At 33.1% G+C, this 20,650-nt stretch overlaps 1 protein-coding gene across 3 annotated transcripts in view; it reads right to left on the bottom strand.

Annotated features, from left to right (window-relative positions):
* Positions 1-7,758: 7,758 nt before the first annotated feature.
* Positions 7,759-20,650, bottom strand: part of EPHA6 (EPH receptor A6) — a 970,705-nt gene continuing 957,813 nt past the window's right edge. For all 3 annotated transcript variants that reach the window (XM_032277212.1, XM_032277213.1, XM_032277214.1), the window contains 2 exons: positions 12,406-12,555; positions 7,759-11,429 (listed from right to left, as the gene is read on the bottom strand). In XM_032277212.1, the coding sequence (XP_032133103.1) occupies positions 11,315-11,429; positions 12,406-12,555 (265 nt within the window). In that variant the 3' untranslated portion in view covers positions 7,759-11,314. The remainder of the gene's footprint in view (positions 11,430-12,405; positions 12,556-20,650) is intronic.

Here is a 20,650-nt window from a genome sequence, read left to right as displayed (position 1 = left end):
CATAATATTATAGTAGATTTTGTAAGGTAAAAATAGTACCACCTTCAAATAAGTCTGACTACTTCACTGCTATAGTAAAGTAGATAATAGGTAGGATTGCAGTTCAATTGTTAACACCTTTTTACTTTGTTTATCGCTCTACCGTATTGTGATTACAACCAGAAATGAGAACATAGGCTGTGTCAGGAACCTGAGTGGAAGGCATATGTTGAAGCTATAAACGGTGATAGAATACCAGAGAGAAAAACATAAAAACAGTGCTATACTTCCTTATTCTCATAGATAAATCTTTTCCCCCTTTTGTAAGAGCAGATGGGTACAGTGCTAAATCCTTCATTAATAATAAATAGCTTCATGACAAGTTACAAAGATGCTTTAAAAATCATATTTGTACTTACAGGAAGGAAAAATATTTTTAGCTGTCCTTTTTTATTAGTCAAATATAGCTCTATGAGGGATTAAATATCTCAATCTAAACAAATGTTCTTGAGGCATTTTATATAAATACACTATTTAGTTTTCATACACTTTAGGATTTGTGCTACGAAGATTTTATAACATTTTGAGTGCACTGCAATTGTTGATACCATCTACCATTTAAAATTTGATGTGGTCATTTAAATATTTAAAGTGTTTAATCAAATACATTTTATATGTACATGTATATCTTTATATTTTTGGCGATGCTAGACCAGCAAAAAATGGAGAGCAATCTCATTCCATTATTCACAATCTAATTTCACATCAAATCCAAATAATAACGAATCTTTAAATTTCGACATATCGAATTACATACAACCTGGAGATATATATACACACACATACATGTATGTATATGTATATAGTATACATACATATATACAGATATATCTTTCTTTCCAGAAATAAAGCAGCAAACACAATTAAAAGATCACGTCTTTCCTGTAGGCTAGAGAGGGGCACAACAAAAACCCAACTATATTGCCCGTGTGTTTTCCCTAAATGACAGAAGGTATTGATGTTTTCCATATGAAAACAAAATAATTTTTACTAAAAGGTTAGTTCCTGTTTGTCTTTTATTTTAAAATTTATATGGGACCTCAATCCCCTCCCAAATAGTGTTGAAAAAAGTGACAGGTTGATTAAACAATATACATCTTTCATTTTAATTTTAATTAAAATTAAACTAATTTTAATTTTGATAGGCTTTGAATTATAACAATAGCTACAAAATGTTTCTGCCTTTTAATCTGTAATAGATGAAAGTAAAGAAAATAAGTTTTTATGGTATTGAGAAGTTCTCAATCTCTCCATTACGGAAAGAAGGACTCTTCTCAGAGTCCTTGGAAACCACGGAATTCAAAGTTTCGGGTCTCCCAATAAGATGTCTCAAAAATATTTAATAAAGATGCCTTTAAAATATTTCATTAAATATATATTCACTTTCCTATTATCCAGGTACTTACATATGTCTCCTCCAACCTGCACACCCTTCCCATCCTCCATATGACTTTTATCTCATTCTTGATTAAAAAAAAAAAAAAAAGAAAAGAAAAAACCTTACGTAGTGACATCCTTGCCTTTCTACCACAAATATACCAACCTTTCTGTACGTTACACACACTGCCTTCCCTTTCATTGGAGTTCTATATTCCTGCACCTATCAACAAGGAACCCCCTACTTATGCTCTGAATCGCAACTCCTCTATCTTTCAATGCCTTTGTTACAATTATCATCTCTCTTGCATAATCAGTTTTCCCATCTGCCAAGCCATTTTCATTAGTAAATATGCTGTAGCATCCTTAAAAAACAATTCCTTGACTTCCATTCTCCAGCTAGTATCCCATTTCTCTGCTCCCTTTACATCAAAGCTTTCGGAGAGGTTTTTATAGATCCCGACTTCACCTTCTTCCCTTACAGCTCCTCTTAATCCATGTTAGTTAGGATTTGACTCTACTATTTCATAGCGACTGTCCTTGTTAAGGTCATCAACAGTTTGCATGTTGTGAAATCCCATGGGCATTTCTTTGTTCTTATCTTGACTTCTTAAGAAGTATTTAATTCAGATAAGCAGCTGCATTTCCTTTTTCTCTAGCTTACTTAATACTCCATTTCTTCTGTTTAATTCTAATTCCCTGCTTAACTATTAAACATTCGAATACCACAGAGTGCAATCCTAGGCCTACCTCTACAGGCTTCTCCTAGGTGACTTCCAAACTTTAAAAATCATATATATACTGACGCCTTCCAGATCTTGAAGTAGTGAATCCACCATGTTTTTGCTTGAATTACTGACCCTATCTCCTTTTTGCCTCTCTTTGCCTCTTCTCAGTGTACCAAGAACACTGTTGTCTACTCTCTAACACCCCAAATTTTCACTCATTAATGATTTTCCTCTGCTTATAATTTGATTCATTAAATGTTCCCTCTGCTTGTAATGCTCTTCCTCCAAATCTTCTCATGGATGTTTCCTTCATGGTTTTCAGATATCAGTTTAAATGCTGTGTCCTTAATTTCCTCTACCACGTAAAGGAGCCACAGTCATGCTATGCCACGTTTTAAATTATCAGCACAGCACATAACTATTTCTTCATTGTGTGTCTTTGCCACTAGAAGGTCAATACCATGAGACAGAGACTTTGCTTGTCTTGGTCACCATATATCCTCAGGGCTTAAAACCGGACAATGATACATGGTACTGTTCAATAAACAGTTGAATGGAGTGAATGGATTTACAGATAAATATATTTTTAAAGTAAATCAGTATGTCGTTTTTAATATATATATATTATAAAATTTAGGATTTATACAATTTTGGACCAGTAAATAGACATGATCTCCTTTAATTTGTTGTTGCTGTGGTTATATTTGTTACATAGTTTAAAGAGAGTAACACTAAACTTTGACTGATGTTTTTAGTTGTTATATAATAGATACCTTATTACTGCATTTAATGGTAGAGTGATCAAGGTTGTAAGATGAAAAGGTTTTTGGAAACTCTGAAGAAAATAAGCAAATACGTGTAAATACAGTGGCTTTTCCCTCGTGTTTGAAGCATCATATTTGGTAAAATTTTAAAAACTGAATAAGCAGTAAGTAGTGATAAGTAATTATAAAAAATGTATGTTCTTTTTTTGAATTTATAGCATCCAATGGAGGATTTTCATTTTGTATTTCCTTTCATGGGAAAACACCTTCTCTAGCAAAATTTAGGGTATATCAGACTAATATTAAATAAAAGAAGAATAACTTCAAAAAGAATAACTTCTAGCCACTGTGCTATAACACTTGGTTTCAACTTCTTTGAGAGTTGGAAACTTACAAGCCTTATGAGACTGAATTGAAATATAAAAAATACGGTGGCTCTTTTTTAAAATACTTAAAACACCTGGAAAGAGAAGGCAGTCTTCTTGAAAGAATATAAACATTTAAAGATCAAAATATATCACAAAATTAATATGTAAATACTATATTTTTAAGCACTTAAGAGTATGTATACAATTAATACAGTGCTTAAAATCAGGATAAATTGATGCTAAAGGATGCTTTCAAGTAAGTTCCTTTTTATACATCTTATATATACAATTTTTACATTTAATAATGGCAGGAAAAATTCTCTTTATTATCCATGGGATAATTTATTAACATGTCTAAAGTGCTATGACAGTCCAATATTCAATGTATTATTGTTTGAATTTTTGACAAATTATTTGATTATATATATTTGGAAAACAAAGGATTAATATGGAAATGTTATGAATTTTGATGACTTGTTCTATTACAAAGCATTTTGAAAATAAACTTTTTCCTATTTTGATATTTTGATGAGATTTCTTTCTAATTTTATATATGAATACATATTTTAACACCTATTAGTGTACTGATTTATATTAGAGATTCCCATCCTTGAAATGAACTTTAGTTTCAAAATTATCAGTAAGAATACTCTGACATAATTTTTATTCATTCTTTTCTAGCAGTTTTTAAAATGAATAACAATTTTAAAACAAACTCCTCTTTGTACTGTATTACTGTTTAGTGTTTTCCTTAATTTTAGTGGAACTTAGTTTGTTGCCAAGTTCTGCATTCTTGTTTTGCCTCTGATTTTTCAAAAAATGAGGTTACTATAGCAAATATACCATAATTAACATTTTAGGAAACACGGACTGTTAAAAATTCTTCCTTCAAAATTCAAAATTAAACTGTCAAAGTTTTCACTGCATACAAAATTAAAAGTAAGTATAATTTATGTAAAATGTCCCAAAGATATTTATCTCCCATATATATTCAAGTTTTTTCAGTGTCACAATCCAAGGTCAAATGTGATTAACAAAATGAATAATAATGTGTCCAAAATCAATAACATACAGTAATCTTTTCCATCAAGTGTTACTCATATTCATATTTGTGAACACTGCTCAGGTATTGTGTCCTACTCCCCCTGAAAAATGCTCCCATTTCACATTTTGATTTTTTTTAATCTAAGAGGCCTAAAAATCATAAAATTTTATCAAAGCTACATTTTGTTTGGTCAAAACAAAATGAGAGTTTTGCATAGTATGAATATATTAATACAGTTTTCTTCAAAGACATATCTGGCATGGGAAGAAAGAGTACATTAAAATAAATTCCAAACTTCAATGACAAACAGTTATATACATTAAAACTTACTTTCCATGCAGCGCAGCAATTTTAAAAAGCCCCAATGATTGTTTATTAACTGTATATGATAGTCAGCATTATCTTAAAGATTCTATGAGGATATTGCAGTAATAACCCTAGATAATATACCAATGAATATTTAAACAGTTAAATTTAACAATGCACACATCAGTCACATTGACAGAAAAAAATAGCTTGTTCAGTTACAAATTTGTTAGCAAATTATTGGCCATTGATTTTTGTTATAGAACTTCTAAAGACTACAATTTTGAGCCGACTTAAAGACAAAAACAATATGATAATCAATAAAGCATGCACAAAGAAAAACTTCTTCATGACTTTAGTAATTATATTACTGGGTAGATGAGAATTCTAAAGATAGCAAAAGTTACTACTTTGAAAAATGAGCTAATATTAAGAATTGTATTATGGCTTCTCTGATTAAGTGAATGAAGATGTGTTTAAATGAAAATTTAATAAAAGCGATTTCTATCTAAATGCATACAGTTCATCCTACAAATTACTAAATGTAGGAAAGAGGTTTTTAATTATAAAAATAGTGGAAGAGGAAATATTAAATAAGGTAAAGATCTTAAAAGTGTGGTGTTTGCTCATCTTTACAAATTAACATTCTTCTCCCTATCATGATTTTGAAAAATTAAATGATATTGAGTCTTTATAGAACACAGACAAATTAAGACTGTTCTAAGGTTGATCTACAAATATGGAACAACTTGTAGAGAAATGTTTACATCAGTTTGCTTCTCGTGTAAGCTCATATTTAACTCAGAAACAAAGGTATCTCTCTTCAGTTATTAATACCTAGATATACAAGTTGAATGGAATGTATGGAAAACGATTCTCATATCCTTGGAGTTCTCTCTGTAACAATGTATTATTTTGGGATAAAGATAGTTTTCATTTCAATGATGGATAATGAGATAGAGACTCTGTTGCTAACTCAATAGGAATCCTGAATTAGAGTTGTCTTCCTTTTATTATTTTGTAGAATATTCTATCTATAGTTATACCTCAGTGGTTCTGATTTGTTGAGATGATAACTTATTATCTAACCAAAAATGAGTTTATTATGACAGATTAAAAATGGCCAGAGATTACAAATAATGCAGAAAATACAGGTAATAATAGAGTTTTACTTTAGGGAAGATTTTCACTAATTCTGATATTTTTCTAACTTACAACTCCTGAGAAGATTGTGTTGTTAATTTATACTTTATTTTAATCAAAGTAGAAGCCACATCTTTTTTTAACGTTGAAGAGCTATCTTTCCTCCTCATCTGTCAGGTGATTTTTCTTTGATACCTTTGTTATTCTTAAGAATGAATTAGTTGTGTCTAAGGGTAATGGAATTCTTTGAGACTTTCTCTATAATGAAACAAATCAAAAGTTCTCTTAATGATGTAGAGATTTGGTACTCAGATTAGTCAGTGTGAAAACTGAAGCAAGAGCCTTTCCATGTTTTGTTTAAAAGGAAACTGCTTTCAATGGGGCACTGCAAAAAATCACTTGATGTCACTGAGATACACAAACTTTGTAGTTGGCAGATTCCTTTTTAAAAGGTAAAGTTTATTCATTTCATAGTGCTTTGCCTTCCTTAGTAATTGAAAAGTTTTCTCTCTTTTTTTCTGATTTAAAAATGTAATTTGGATTGATACTGGTAAGCTAAAGAAGTTCCAAATATATTCTAAACTCTCAAAAAAGCAAATGCTAATAAAACAAAAACTCTTTTGAATTAAGAGGAAAGAACCCAGATCTTTCCATTAAGATATAAATGTTCTTTTTTATACATTTTATATAAACTCATTGTCAATTTGAAGATAATTTACTACTCAGAAAAAGATGATTTGTTAAAACTACATTTTGATGACCAATACCTTTTTCTGGATCTTTTAATTATTTCCTCAGATATATGTATATTGTGCCACATCTACTTATAACAAAAAAAGTTAATTTTTATTCTGGGAAATTTTTGAAACATCTCATCAATACTTTTTTTAAAGTTAACAGTAAGAAAAAGATGGGGTGTTTACTTTTACACAATATAAGATGTTTCTATCATTTCACTTACTAATATGTTATAGTCAGGGGTAATCAGCTATTTCCCTTGTTAAATGAATGGAGTTTGAGAGGATTTTACACTACCATTGCAGTTCATACTTATCATCATGTTGCCTAGAGCCAGTGAATAAGCTTGAACAGGAGATTACTCCAGAATTGCTCTTGAAAAAAAGCTAATGTTTTTTAACAGGAGGCACCTTTGAGGTAGCGAATCCATATACAAACTGATAGGTATGCCACTAGACAATAAAAATCTGTGACTTCTGCTGAGAAAAACTGTTTTAGAGAAACCAGCAGGGATTATGGGGTGTTTGGGAAGAATACTATGAGAATTTTAAGTCCAAAAAAATTGCAAATCCAATTCCCACTGGAGGAAGTTCCTATTTATTTCTTTATATTCTATGGAAAGTACTATCCCCTATTGACATGGCAACCATAGCAAACATAGCAAATAAAGCTCTAAATTATAATAATGAGAGTTACCTGAAGGCAAGGACAGCACAACCAAACTTATCTTTGTAGTATAATTTGGTGCATATAGGAGACGTTCCATAGATATCTGTTAAGCTGAACCTGTATTGTCTTTGTGTAACATTATAAAGATTGAAAAATTTTTGAGAGCGTTGCTCATAAGAACCAAAAATGAGGTGACTTCAGTGCCTTGTGTTCTTGTGGAAGAATACCATCAATGTAACCCAGTGTACTCCTCTACCTTTTGGAGTCTTCATATTTAAAAATATCAAAATGTCTTGTGATTCAATATAAAGTAATATGAGTCTCTTCTACTTCACGGAATTGGAGATGGGAAATGTTAAGATGCTCCTACTGCAAGAAGTGATACTTTGCTTCTAATCTCTGATCTATAAAGACATGGACCAACTGTGAGTTTATAATAACGGATATTGATCTTAAGATACTAATTTTTAAAAATTAATTATAAACTTCCTTAGTTAAAGCAACTGAAAAGGACCATCATCATGATCCATTTCAGAATTACTTTCCAAAGAACTTGATTTCAAGTTAAGGAACAGCCAGAATCCATATCCTCTGTAAGTGTAAATGTTTTCAATTATGTAATAGAACCCAAAATATTAAAGATTTTTCAACATCTCCCTGCCCCAAGCCCCTTTGAAGGAGATCTACACAATCTTTTCAGATTTGTTGTGCTACCTTTCTTATGCTGATGGGGATAACGTGTGATGTGATAGAAGCCGAGAGGAATAAAAAGACAGGCTGGGGATTAAAAACAGGGCTGAGAAGTCTTTGAAAATTTAATAAAAGAGGTGAAAAGAAAGAACTAACTCAGCGAAAATTATGAGATGAGGTTTAACTGACTGCCTTGCAGAGCAGAAATCTGGCAGGAGAAGACACCAAAATACATTTTTAGGAAATGTGGTTGGGTGATACGTAAAATAATTCATTCTTCACCATCTCTTCTGAAGACTTTCTTTAGGGCCTTTGTTTTTCAAGGATCAGATTTGGATTTGTTTTCCATTCATGGGCTAAGTTTTAAAGCTGTTGCTAGAAGGCATTTTTATTCAGGTTATACTTTGATAGATTTTAAAGAGTGATGCAGAGTGAAATAAGATGTCTTATTTTGATTATGGAATGTAGAACATTTATCACCAGTTGTAACTCAGTGCAGAAGTGCTGTAAGTCTTGATTTGTGTTAAACCACAAGAAGTTTGCAATTTGATTGCTTTTTTGAATGATTTAAATACCTTATCTTGCTCCTTGATGGTACATTGTTTTTATATTTTTTTCCAAATATGACTTATATTATGAGATAAGGAGTTCACTCTAGACTGAAAATTGATCATTTAGAAAATAAAATGAAAATGATTTTTGACTGTCTGGTTTTAAAATCCAAAACACTCCCTCATTAGCATAGATGAAGCCATTGAAAATAAAGTAGGTATATGAGCCTATATGCATATTTTAGGTATCAAAGATTATTCCTGAAGATTTGTGATTCATGGAAATTACTTATTTTCTTTTTATAATTAAGTTTTATGCTTTGCATATTAAAACAGATTTCGTTTCATATAAAATTTTCAAATGAATTTGGCATTTTAACTGTTAATATTCCTGGATATGGTAATACTCCTGGGATCATGGGGTCTATGACTAGTAGGCAGTAAATAAATAGATATCCTTATATTTTAATGTTTCTGTTTAATCTGGCACACATGTTTCAATCTTGCTGTAACCATGATGAAGTTCAAAGTTACATTTAAGATTATCATGCTTACAGTTCTGAAAAATAAAAATGTAATTTAAAAGGAATTTTGAAGGAGGCATGACATGACAAAGCAAAAATGTCATTTTATGATATATAAAAAGATGCTAGAGAAAGAAAAAAAGAAGTACAAATTAACCAGATGTAAAACAGGATCATCAGGCATTTTAAAGAAAAAAAATTCTTAACAGAGAACTTTAACCTTGCAATCACTGAATGCTCATCCCATAGAAGTGTAAATAATTTAATAGAATTTATTTCAAGGTACACAGATGGTGCTGACAGAGTCCTGTGGAAGACCATATTATTCTATTCCTTATTTTTCTAAATACCTTTTTTGTATTATAAAAATAAATATATGATTAATAAATTTAATCTGTTTTACATCTGTTCTTATTTAATATATATTTGAAGATAGGTAAATATGGAAATTTTATATTTCTTCTAAATGTATCCAGATTTGTGTAAATGGATCAAGCAAACTGCAGAGAGTCTATGAGTGATGCACAACCATGTAGGTTGATGGCTGGAAAATGTGGCTAGCTATATCTGGCACACATACATAAAAAGTGATGGATTTCCCATCCCTCCTACCTTTTTTGTGTATTATAAGAAATATCTAAAGACTCTTCCTCCTAGCTGTACACATTTGTTTTGAAATGAGAAGGATTAAGCTGTGGTAGGCAAAAGCCAGGAGATAAGTCAGCAAAAGAAAATATGCAGAAGGGTCTAGTATAATGGGACAATCAACAAAATCTAAATATAAGAAAAAGTTAGGCTCCTTTATAAAACAAAAACACTACTATGACCAAGAAAAAGGAATTTAGATAGGAATTTGAGAATGTGGGTAGGGCACCATTATATCTGAGATCCAATAAAAGCTAATTTATTAAATCAGCATTAGACAATCTACTCTTTTCCTTTCAACACATTTTACTTACTCTTCCACCTAAAACAGTAGACATTTTTTTAGTTTTACAGGGAGGCGCTGATTTTATAATTTAATTTGTTCATAAGATATAGCACTATTTTGATAAGCGGACTCAGCTTAAATCACTTAAAAACATATTCACCTTTTTTTATAGCCTCTCAGAAGATTATGACAACACCACACCTTAGCTGTGTTCTCATTTTTATGTTATTGTATGATGGACCCAGGTTGACACATTATGTTCATGTGTAAGATCTATTTATATACTCTTTGGAGTATTCATACTTGTTCATGTAACTTATTTTTGCAAAGAAAACATAAGAATGCTTAAACTTGCAAAACGCACCAATACCAAATGGTCAGCTAGGTATGTTTATTTTCTTGGGCCACCATGTATCTATCCTAAAGTTCTGTTTATATTAAATTAATTAATATTTTTACATTAAATCTAAGGGTATAATTATGTATTTTATCCAAAGCAATTCTACTGAGAATGACTCATTTCCTCAGTGCCTTGATAATTACTTTTGCAAACTTGTGACAATGCACAAAGGGAAAAGTCATGGCTTTATCCCAAGCTTTCCTCTATGAAAACCATTAGATCGATGAAGTCACTCTTGGTCTTTCCATGGGCGGTCTTCATAAGGTAGTAGAGAAAAATACTACAGTTAGTAAAAAAATAAAAATAAATAAAATTAGAGGTGAAAAGCCTTTATACGACCACCTATTATGAAATATGTATGACACTATAAAGTTAATTTTTAAAAAATTGACAAACCCAGGCTCAGAAGATTTAAAAACACAGTATTTTTTCCTCCCTCCCTAACAGCCCCCTTCTCACCATAGTCATACCTCACAAAAATTCATTACATGATATCACTGGTCATCTCTGCAAACAATTCTAATAATATCAGGCACCAACTGTAAAACTATTAAAAAAAAGTAACAATACAACCAATAGAGCTGAATATAATTATCTAAAAACCAAACATTTATGTCAGTTTGGAAGCTACTTGATCACAAAACCTGAAAGAAAGGTCAACTAGTTCGTTCTCATCTACCATCACACTCTACATACATCACTAAGGAAGCCCCAACTGGATAAATTCCTTTAGGTGAAGTCCGTGAACACTTCCCATATACTGCTTATACAAAATTACACATCCATGCTGAGTTATTTACCATTGCGTAGCAATAATCTTCAGTGGACCAGGGTTTTATTTGTAGGTTATTCATAGAGGATTTATGTAGCATGATTTTAAAATCCTGGTTGGAAGCATAAACATAAGTTGTGTGCCTATAGTCTGAACAGAAGACTGCAGTTTGTGAAGCAATGTTTGGAGAATCAGAAGAGAGGGAAGTAGAGAGGCTATCGTTCATTTTAGAAATGCTGAGGCACAAAACACAGGTGCTTGTGGTACTTTCATACATGAAATCCCTTCTCCTGTATGTGCATCATGTGTAAACGTAAAGTCTGTATACTGCTGACTATGCGTCTCTGGTGTCCAATGAGTATGACTCCAATTCTTCTAATGTCACTGAGAGATCGAGAGAGCGAGAGAGGAAGAGAGAGAAAGGGAGAGAGAGAGAATATGAACATTTAGATCTGATAAGCATGTGAGATAAAATGACTATTTAGATGCATTAAATAAGCACCCTGCCACAGTGGCCAAAAATGGTGTAGCTTACTTGTTAAGCAGAGATCTAAATGAGCAGCAGAAGTTTATTACCTTTTTTCCTTTTCTCTGGATCCACAGAATGCATAATCTCATATGTAACAATCTATATTTTTCCATTTCATACACAGGTACTTATGCAATATTCAGATATTTCATAGGCCTACACCTGTATAATTTAGGTCATGATATACATTTGCAACAACATTAGCAAAACGGTGAGTATGTAGAATGGAAGGTATAATGTGAACTCCATTTGATTTCTCATGGATTTTTGATAATCTGGAAAAAATGCCCTTACGTTGTACTATATGTAACTGCCATTAGTGTCTTAAAATAATGGCAGTTTAATATGGTTCAACCCAACCGTTTAGTCTTTTAAGCACACATTAAGCATTTTCATTGCACGTAGGCAAAGGACAATCTTTGAGACAGTAGAAAATGGTTGATCATTATAATATCTAGAAGGAGCTCTGAAAATAACAAAATATTGCGTTAATTTGGTGAAAGTAATAGAAATTGATTATGCAATATTAGTATATGTGAATAATAATTTGCCAAGGTAAAATTAACATAAAGCCTATGAATTGGATGACAGTAATATGCATTTCAGAAAACATTTAAAATATTTTAAATAGCTATTTGAATTAAATATATTCTTTCAAAGAATAATAGTTAAAAGTGTAGTGTCCAACTTCCACTAGAATGATAGTCAGAAATGTGAGGAAAAGACTTGGAAATTACCTCCTAGCCTAAACAAAGGTGTTTTAATATAGCATTTGAACTTATAATCCCCAGCAGGGCATCTAGTTACCTTAATAACCCTAGTATCACTTACTCAATGCTCATTCTTGAAATCAGGTCAAAAGTTGTAAATCCTGCTGCCATGAAGTTATTCTTGTATTGCCCCATCTTTATAGAATCTAGCCAATCACCAACCGTGACAAACAAAGGATATTCGGTAACTTCACCAGGGGACTCTGGCATTCTGTAAGAAAACAAAACAAAAAACAAAACAGAACAAAACATGGAGAGCATTTAAAGGCCAAATAAAGCAGGAATCATGGAATTTTCTTTTTCCTTTTACAATATTCTTAAATCTAATGTTTTTATTCTCCATTTAAAAGTCTCTGATTTTCTATCCTACTCAAATAAGTCACTTTAAAAAAATTGTTTATCAAATCAGGCACTTATGGAACACTTTTGCCTTTTTGTGCTTTTTGCTAGTACTGGGCCTTATGCTGATCTTTTTTTTCTTTTGAATTTTTATTTGATGGATCTTGAGAGAACTCAACATCTTGCCAGCTCCCTTGTTATTATTATTATTTTTTCTCTTGCATAAAATTCTGTTTTGAAACTTAAGGATTAGCTCATTCCCTATCCCCACAAGGAGGGTAACTAGCCACAGGATGTTCACTCTTCCCCATTCTGACCTACCCCTGAATCCATGTCCTTTTCTACATTTGCTGTGATTATTCTTCTCCTTCTTCTGGTGAATTCATTGATCAAACTTCCATTTATTTGTTCTCAAACATTCAATAGTAATGTAACTGTTGTTAAAATGTAATTTTTGTGTCATAGAGTTCAGTTGCATGAATAAGATTTACACACATACAAACAGAAGGTAATGTCCCCAAAACACAGATACTAATAAGGCACAAAACAACGCAAAATCAATGTTAGGTTGGATGAACAAGAAAATGGATCTTAAAGGCAGTGATAGAGCAATCTTTATTTTTGTCTCTCAAATCTGATGCAAAGGGCAGTATAAAGGTATTACTTTGGAAAGGCTAGGGTACACATGTGCTTATATATACATACATACATGTATTTATATGCAATATGTATGAAATATATATAATAGCTTAAGTTAGAGAGAATAAAAACAGAATAAATCTTAGAAATTATGGTAAAAGTAACTCAGAATTGTGTATGTAAGCCATTCTGACAATAAATCGTATTCGTTTCTTTACATAATTACATAAAAATACACATTAATTTTGCATGTTTTAAAAAAACACTTGGTCGTAAAAGTGCTTTTATAGTATGTGAATGTGTTACTAAACTCTAGGGAAATAAATACATCATTTAAAGAATTCTTAGCTCTGTAATTTATATTAACTAGTAAAGCAGTAACAACCTTTAAGAAAAGTTTAGTGTTTGAGTTAAAACAATATATTCTAAGTAATGAAAAACTTCCTTATTAGAAGAGAATCATTTAGTTATTTTTATTAGACTATTGAAGTTAGTCCAACTTTCATTTACTTTGCTTTTTAAAGTTTCATAAAGTTAAAGAATGAAGGAGACAATCAGAACCATAGATTTTAATGTTCATATTTGGACTGTTTTATCAAAATGTTTTTACTGTTCACATTTGAACTACTTCAGCTTTAACTAGCAATTGATAAGCACTGGGCACAGATGATTAAGCCTTGTGAAGTAACAGTTTCCCCACTGTGAAGCAGAAGGGCATATACATGCTATATAACCTGGTATGGTTCTACTATTAACATGAGAATTGGGTCCTAAGGTTAATACTTAAGGTAAAAACTGAAATTTCCTAACCATCAAAATTACTCTTAAAAGTCCTTTAAATCACCCTAAAATCACCAGCTCCCCAGGCTTTTAGGAGCACAAGTTGTACATGGTATAACTCCTGAAGATTCTGAAGGCTGCCCCTTGGAATTCAGCACAAAGGTCCTAAGTAAAGGCCAAGAATTCATTTATTTGGTTTTCCTTTTATTACCACATTGATCGCCTTTTTCTAAACTGAGGTCTAGTTGAAGGTGGCGATGCGCTGAACAGAGATGACAGGGTGAGGGTGTACTCTTTACATACGATTGCAATTAAATTAAATGCGTATACCTTGTGATTGATTACACAGTACTCCATATTGGGTCTGGTTATCCTTAACAGTGACTTCTCTCCTTTTAAACACTACTCAATTCTATTACATTTCCTATTTGGAAGCCGTTAAGCTGCATTGTTTTCTCCTGTACTGCAGATTGCAATGCTATTTGATTGTGGGCTGTTTCATTCTAATTAACATCAAAATGATTCATGAGTTTACCTAAAACAAAGATCGGTCATGTTCAAAGATTGGACATTTATCACAGCATCTGCCAACAAATACTTGAATTGTTGCTGTATTTATTCAGTTTCCTAGAGGTGTTTATGTTAATGAATATTGTCAAATAAAAATTCACATGTAAAATACAAAATAATAAAGGTCTCCATGAAGACTGAAGCACATTTTTAAGTTGTAGCGTTTTTCAGAGTCTTCACTGCTCTAACGTGCACTGTAAATATCTAAGAGAATTCAGAATAGTTTCTACATTATTTTTCTAAATTATTTGACCAGTTTCATGGAATATATCATACTTAGCTGACCAAGGATAAATATAAAAATGACCAGGATATCCTTATTGCTTATTAACATAAATAAACCCACACATGTTAGAAAACTGTCCTATTTCAAAACAACATGACTCTCATACCTTTTAAATGCTTGTCAAAGTAGTTTGTTGAAACTGAACAAAATTAAAAGAATGTATTAAAGTGACTTTTCCTTTATACTCCTATGCCATTCTCATGCACCGACATAGTCAGATGGCTTCTACTTTTCTCTCCTGAGATGACACTGGAATAACTCTTGAAATTTCACAATTTCATATAATTGGTGAGTAGAAATGTAACTTGCTAATTTTATGTCCTTAGGACAGAAAAGTCATGAAAGGACACTCTGTATATTAAATGACTTAAATGGCGTCTCTCCCTTGTTGAAAAGCATCTACTATTTGCTTCCAGAATGTTTCAATACCATAATTCCCTTTCTCTCCACAGATCTTCAGTGACCTAGTTACTCTTTGGCCTTTATATGACTGCCTTGGCAGTTGATTTAGTAAGGTCAAGGTCCCCTCATTGTTCACAGCCATGGTGCAATAACTTTTCTTTCACCTTATCTTCTAAGGAAGTTGAAAAATGTTGCTATTTTCTGGCTTCGAGGGCTTCTGGGACCATTATCCTTACATGAATTCTCCGGAATATTGCCTAATAAACAATAAATGCTCTTTCTTATCAAACATGTACAGTGATAAATTTAGTTTGCTATGTGCTGACCATGTAGAAATTTGTGCTATTTGGTGATTAGTGAATACTGCCCACCTGAGAAATATTACAGCAAAACCTGCAGCTCACGTTTTAAATACATCTTATAGAATAGAAGGTCAAGGATCAACCTTTTCTCAGAAAAATGAGAATGGGCTAGAATTAGGAAATTTCATGTATAATTGCAGTGAATTTAGATTATAGAAAGGGCAGGAGTCTAGGTATTATAAGTAATGTTACAGTTTAAGGTGTAATAAATATGCAATTCCAATATAATAAAATATGTTAAAAATGAATAGCTCTGATGGGAGTCCAGAAGTTTTTGTTCCAATGAGCCCTTTGAGTTCACAAGAATACTAACCTTTTAATTTGGAAGTTTCTTAGCTAAGTCATCAATATATTATCAATACTAACATTAAAGAGTGAGAAGTGTTTTATTCTCAAAAGTTCTCCATGTTTTATATTCATCATGTAAATATAAAATAGTAATAGACATACTAAAATGATTCAAGAAAAGTTATATTTTGAGAAACTCTATTGCAAGCTAAGATTCTGTTTTAAAATGACACTCTCATATGCTTAAAAGCTTTTTCTTCTCTTACTGCTCTAATACAGCTTCTTCTTTCCCAGGTCATTCATGTACATATGATTAGCAGAAATGTACAGACAGGGTCCATTTTATTTTATATTGCCTTTGTTTCACATATTCATGAATGTATGCCTTGTTTCAACGGTCTTCATATTCAAATGGGTGCATAGTATTCTATATGTGGATGCCTAATGACTTGCCAATTCTCTAAAGTTAAACTCTTAGATTGCTAACAACACGCTTTTAGTAGACATGAGTACGTAGTCTTAGAGCATGTTTCTTTTTGTGTCAGTTGAATAACTTCTTTGGGAAAAATTCATAAGACAGAAGAATATTTTTTAAAGAATAAGGGAAAACTCCCTGATGGCAGGAACACATCTTTCTTTATGTAGGCACTCACGTAACATAGGAATTCATTAAACATAGAAATTCATTAAACACGTGATGACTCAGAGTTGAATATTAAATTCTCTACAGAAAAGTTTGGTCCATAACATGATGGCTGATTCATAATGAATATTTTCATTTAATTCCAATAAATAAAAAACCTAGAAGAGTAAGTACCTGTTGATATAGTGGTCAACTTATTAAATAATATGCTGTTTATTCAAACTCTTCCTTGTCTTGTGAAAATGTTTGTTTATTCTGTCTTTATAGGTTTCAGGGTGTAGAAAGAGGCCGTGTTAGGTGGAGTTGGGCAGCATAGGGTTAAGGTTTCACCTGCAATTATAACCAGACTTAGAGACACAACAGCACACTGACGTCACTCAGGATGGCTGCTTTTACATGGGTTTCTCATTGCGTGACTCAGGGACTACACTTCATCCTACTTATTTAATCCAAGAAATAATTTTGTAATGCATACACTATCTACATACCCTTTGAAGAAAGAATTTACTTAATCATATATATTTTTAAAAGTCTTCTCTACAATTAAGCCTAACATTCAATTTGAACACATTAAAGTAATAAAATAATTTTGATATTTAAAACATTTTCAAAGTGTAATTTTACTCAAAGGGCTATAACATCCCAAATGCATAGAAATATACTATATATATGGATATTTTGTGCTTGTTGGCAATATACATTTGTTTCAAAGAGTCTAACTCTCCACATTGTTAAGGACATTAATTATTTTTTGTCAGTCTTTTATTTTCAGTAAGTCTTCGATTGTTTTTTTTATTGATATGATTATTTAAATGTAATAAGGCTGATAACTAGTGGAAAATATGAAGGAATGAAAATTAAAATCTCAGAGCAAAATTTAAAGTTGTAGATATGTTTGAACATCAAGAGAGACAGATGCAGAGCAGAGATAATACTTATTAAAAATCTCCCATAATTCCCAGTAGAGTATCCAGCACCTGGTTCCTACAACAGAGTAATAGACCCCTGAACTTCAAGAAAAGCCTGCTTTTGTGAGGAAATAATCCAGGGTCAGAAAATAGGTTCCATGTTACATGCCAGCTGCAATTCATTGGCAGTGGTTGTCAAAATGTGGTCATGAGAGGGATACTAAGGCAGCTTCTGGGCTTAGCAGGAGAGTGTTATGATGATTAGCAATGTCTGCCATAGTGAGAAAAAGTAACAAAACGTATTTGCCAGCACCAGAAAAATTCAATCTACAGAAACGCCTGAGGACATAATTCCGAACTATGTGATGTTACGGCCATATTTTCCTCATTTGTCTGCATTGTTGCCATTACTACTTTTCTTTTTCAAGTAATGTTCTTCAAGTGGCTGGTCATTTTAGGAGGGTATTTAGGGGATATATGGACTACGTATTTTCTATTTATTCTCATGCTGAGGTCATATTCTTTACATTCTGGTATTTTCCTACTGGGAGATAACATAACAAGCTGCTATCCACTAAAAATTGTTTTTGGGATTTTAGTAGTCTTCACCTATGAAGTTTGACTAGCCCAGATAAAATCCATCTGGAAATGTGAAAATGTACCCTCTTTTCTTATAATCAGATTTTGAAGCAGCGTTGTACTAGCTAACATCTTGCCCTTCTGTGTGATTCTATGTTGTATACCAGAAAGAACAAGGACTTTGGAGTCAGTGGCCTTCAAATTCCTGGTCTATTCTTATTGCTGTGTACTCTTGTGAAAGTTAGCCTCTTTAAGTCTCCGTTTCCATGTCTGAGGGATGGGAATCATAACGGGAGGATTAAGTGATGTAACCAATAAAAACGCCCAGCTCCACAACTGGCACATAGTAGGCTCTCAACAAATGGCATTCATAGTTATGGCTGATAATATATATTAAGAGTTTGTATCAGTATTCATACGGGTATTGACATTGTATTATGACGATTTTGTGCCAGCAATTTATGTGAATTTTCTATTTTTTTTAAGAGATAGGCTCTCACTCTGCTGCCCAGGCTGGAGTGCAGTGGCATGATCATAGTGCTACTACACTATGAAGTCCTGGGCTCAATGATTCTCCCACCTCAGCCTCTCAAGTAGCTGGGAACACAGGCATGTGCCACCATGTCTGGCTAATTTTAGTTTTTAATTTTTTGTAGAGATGGGGGTCTTACATTGTTGCTCAGGGTGGTGAACTTCTGGCTTCAAGTGATCCTGCTACCTCGGCCTCTCAAAGTACCAGGATTACAGGTGCGAGCCACTGAGCCTGGCTGAATTTAGATTTTTCTAATGGGCAAGTAGAAGTTTCACATCCTCTTATCCATCTTTCATATTCTATCTTCCTCCCAGAAAACTTTGCTTATTGCTCAATTGCAACATTGCTTTTGGCCAGCCAGTGATTTCTGTTATGAAAAGCATCATTAAAAGTGCTAGTAAGAACAATCAAAACGAGTTGTCTTGGCTTGCTGTATAAACAATTTAGCAGGTGCTGATTATGTATTGCCGAGGTGGCATTGAACAATATCTTCTCAAAATGAGTAGAAAACTTTCCATCAAAGTGTTGGAAGTTATTGTACTCAGAAGGTAGCATTATTGGTGCACAATTCGCTAAATGGAAAGCGGTAGTACTATTCAGTCTTACAGCATTATTCACAGTTTTTAAAGAAGAGGGCTCTCAATAATGATATTGGTATGGGCCTTTCCCTACCTTCATGATTCACAGGTCACTGGAAGCCACGTGCTTTAAAGTTACAAGATAGACTAATATGTACTACAGAAGCTGGCAGCTGCAGCTGCTAACAGCTAAGGTTTTCTAAGATCCCTAATTATGGCCCCGTGGGTAGTAAGAATACAGAGTAAATAAGGTGTCTTGACCTGGGTAAAACATTATTTCTGAGGTTGCTGACTGTCATAGACCGGCGCTGTCCATCTGGACAACTGCTGCCCATCCCTGGATACCACATTTGAGTTCACAGTCAAGAAGCTCCTAATGTGTGAAATTCTTTGTTGGTGACACACTCGGGACCTGGAACAGGGATTAAAAGAAAGCATGGTTTTTCCCATTATATTGAAACTCTGTCCTGAGGGACAGTGACCAGCTGACTACAGCCTGGTGCGCTCAGTACCCTTCGGCGTGTGGAGTAATCAGGGGTGAAGGTTGAAGACGATGGAGAACAAATGTGTAGGACAACGTGGGTGAGGGCAGGGGAGGCAGGGCTGAGTGAAGGGCCACCACGTAGTGGTATTAAACTATAGGACCCCAGAGAGAATCCTGGACTCTCTGAGAATGTAGTTGGGGTTGGGAGCAAGGTTGGTCCTGAGGGTTAAGTGTTAGTGAAGTGGGAAAAAGGTGTTTTAAAGCACATGGCCAGGCGCCGCTCTAGAAGCTGTTCTACGCACAACCTTGGCCTCAAGCTGGCTCCTTTCTCCCAAGGGCTGTGCATGATTCGACAGCTACAAATAATTATCTGAAAGGCAGTCATAAGATGTTATTGTAAAGTGAATGAATGCAGGGGTAGTTTGAAATTCACAGTTTGAAAGGATAACTGCCTATATTAATACAGTGGTTCTGCAAACGAACATTTTACTGTTAGTTGGATTTAACGTTATAATACAGCCGCATTCACTTATATGGTCTATCCATAGACTTTCTTGAGTGAGCAGGAGGGAAAGCAGGCATGTTGGGAACTGCACAGAGGTTTAAATATTCCCACGGGGGCGTGTCAGGCACAAGGATATCAGCAGAAAGGAAAAGGTAACTGCTGCACCAAATAATGAAAGCCTTCTCTGACTAACATTTTTTCAATTTAGGTACTCTGACTTTTGAGAGGAAAGACTGCAGATGTAGGTTTAAGAAATTCCCAACATGTTAGTATAAAATATTAAATTTCCACTATGTTAGTATAAAATTATTAAACTGTGGGTTTCATGGCTTTCCTCAACCCCTTTGTCACTTTAATTTCTTCCCTTCTTCCTACTCTGTCAAGAGAAAGGATATCAGCTTCTCAGGTAAG

Source organism: Sapajus apella, unplaced genomic scaffold, assembly GCF_009761245.1.
Source record: "Sapajus apella isolate SASKATOON/1434 unplaced genomic scaffold, GSC_monkey_1.0 scaffold8, whole genome shotgun sequence".
Lineage (NCBI taxonomy): Eukaryota > Metazoa > Chordata > Mammalia > Primates > Cebidae > Sapajus > Sapajus apella.
This window is presented reverse-complemented; position numbering and strand designations above follow the sequence as displayed.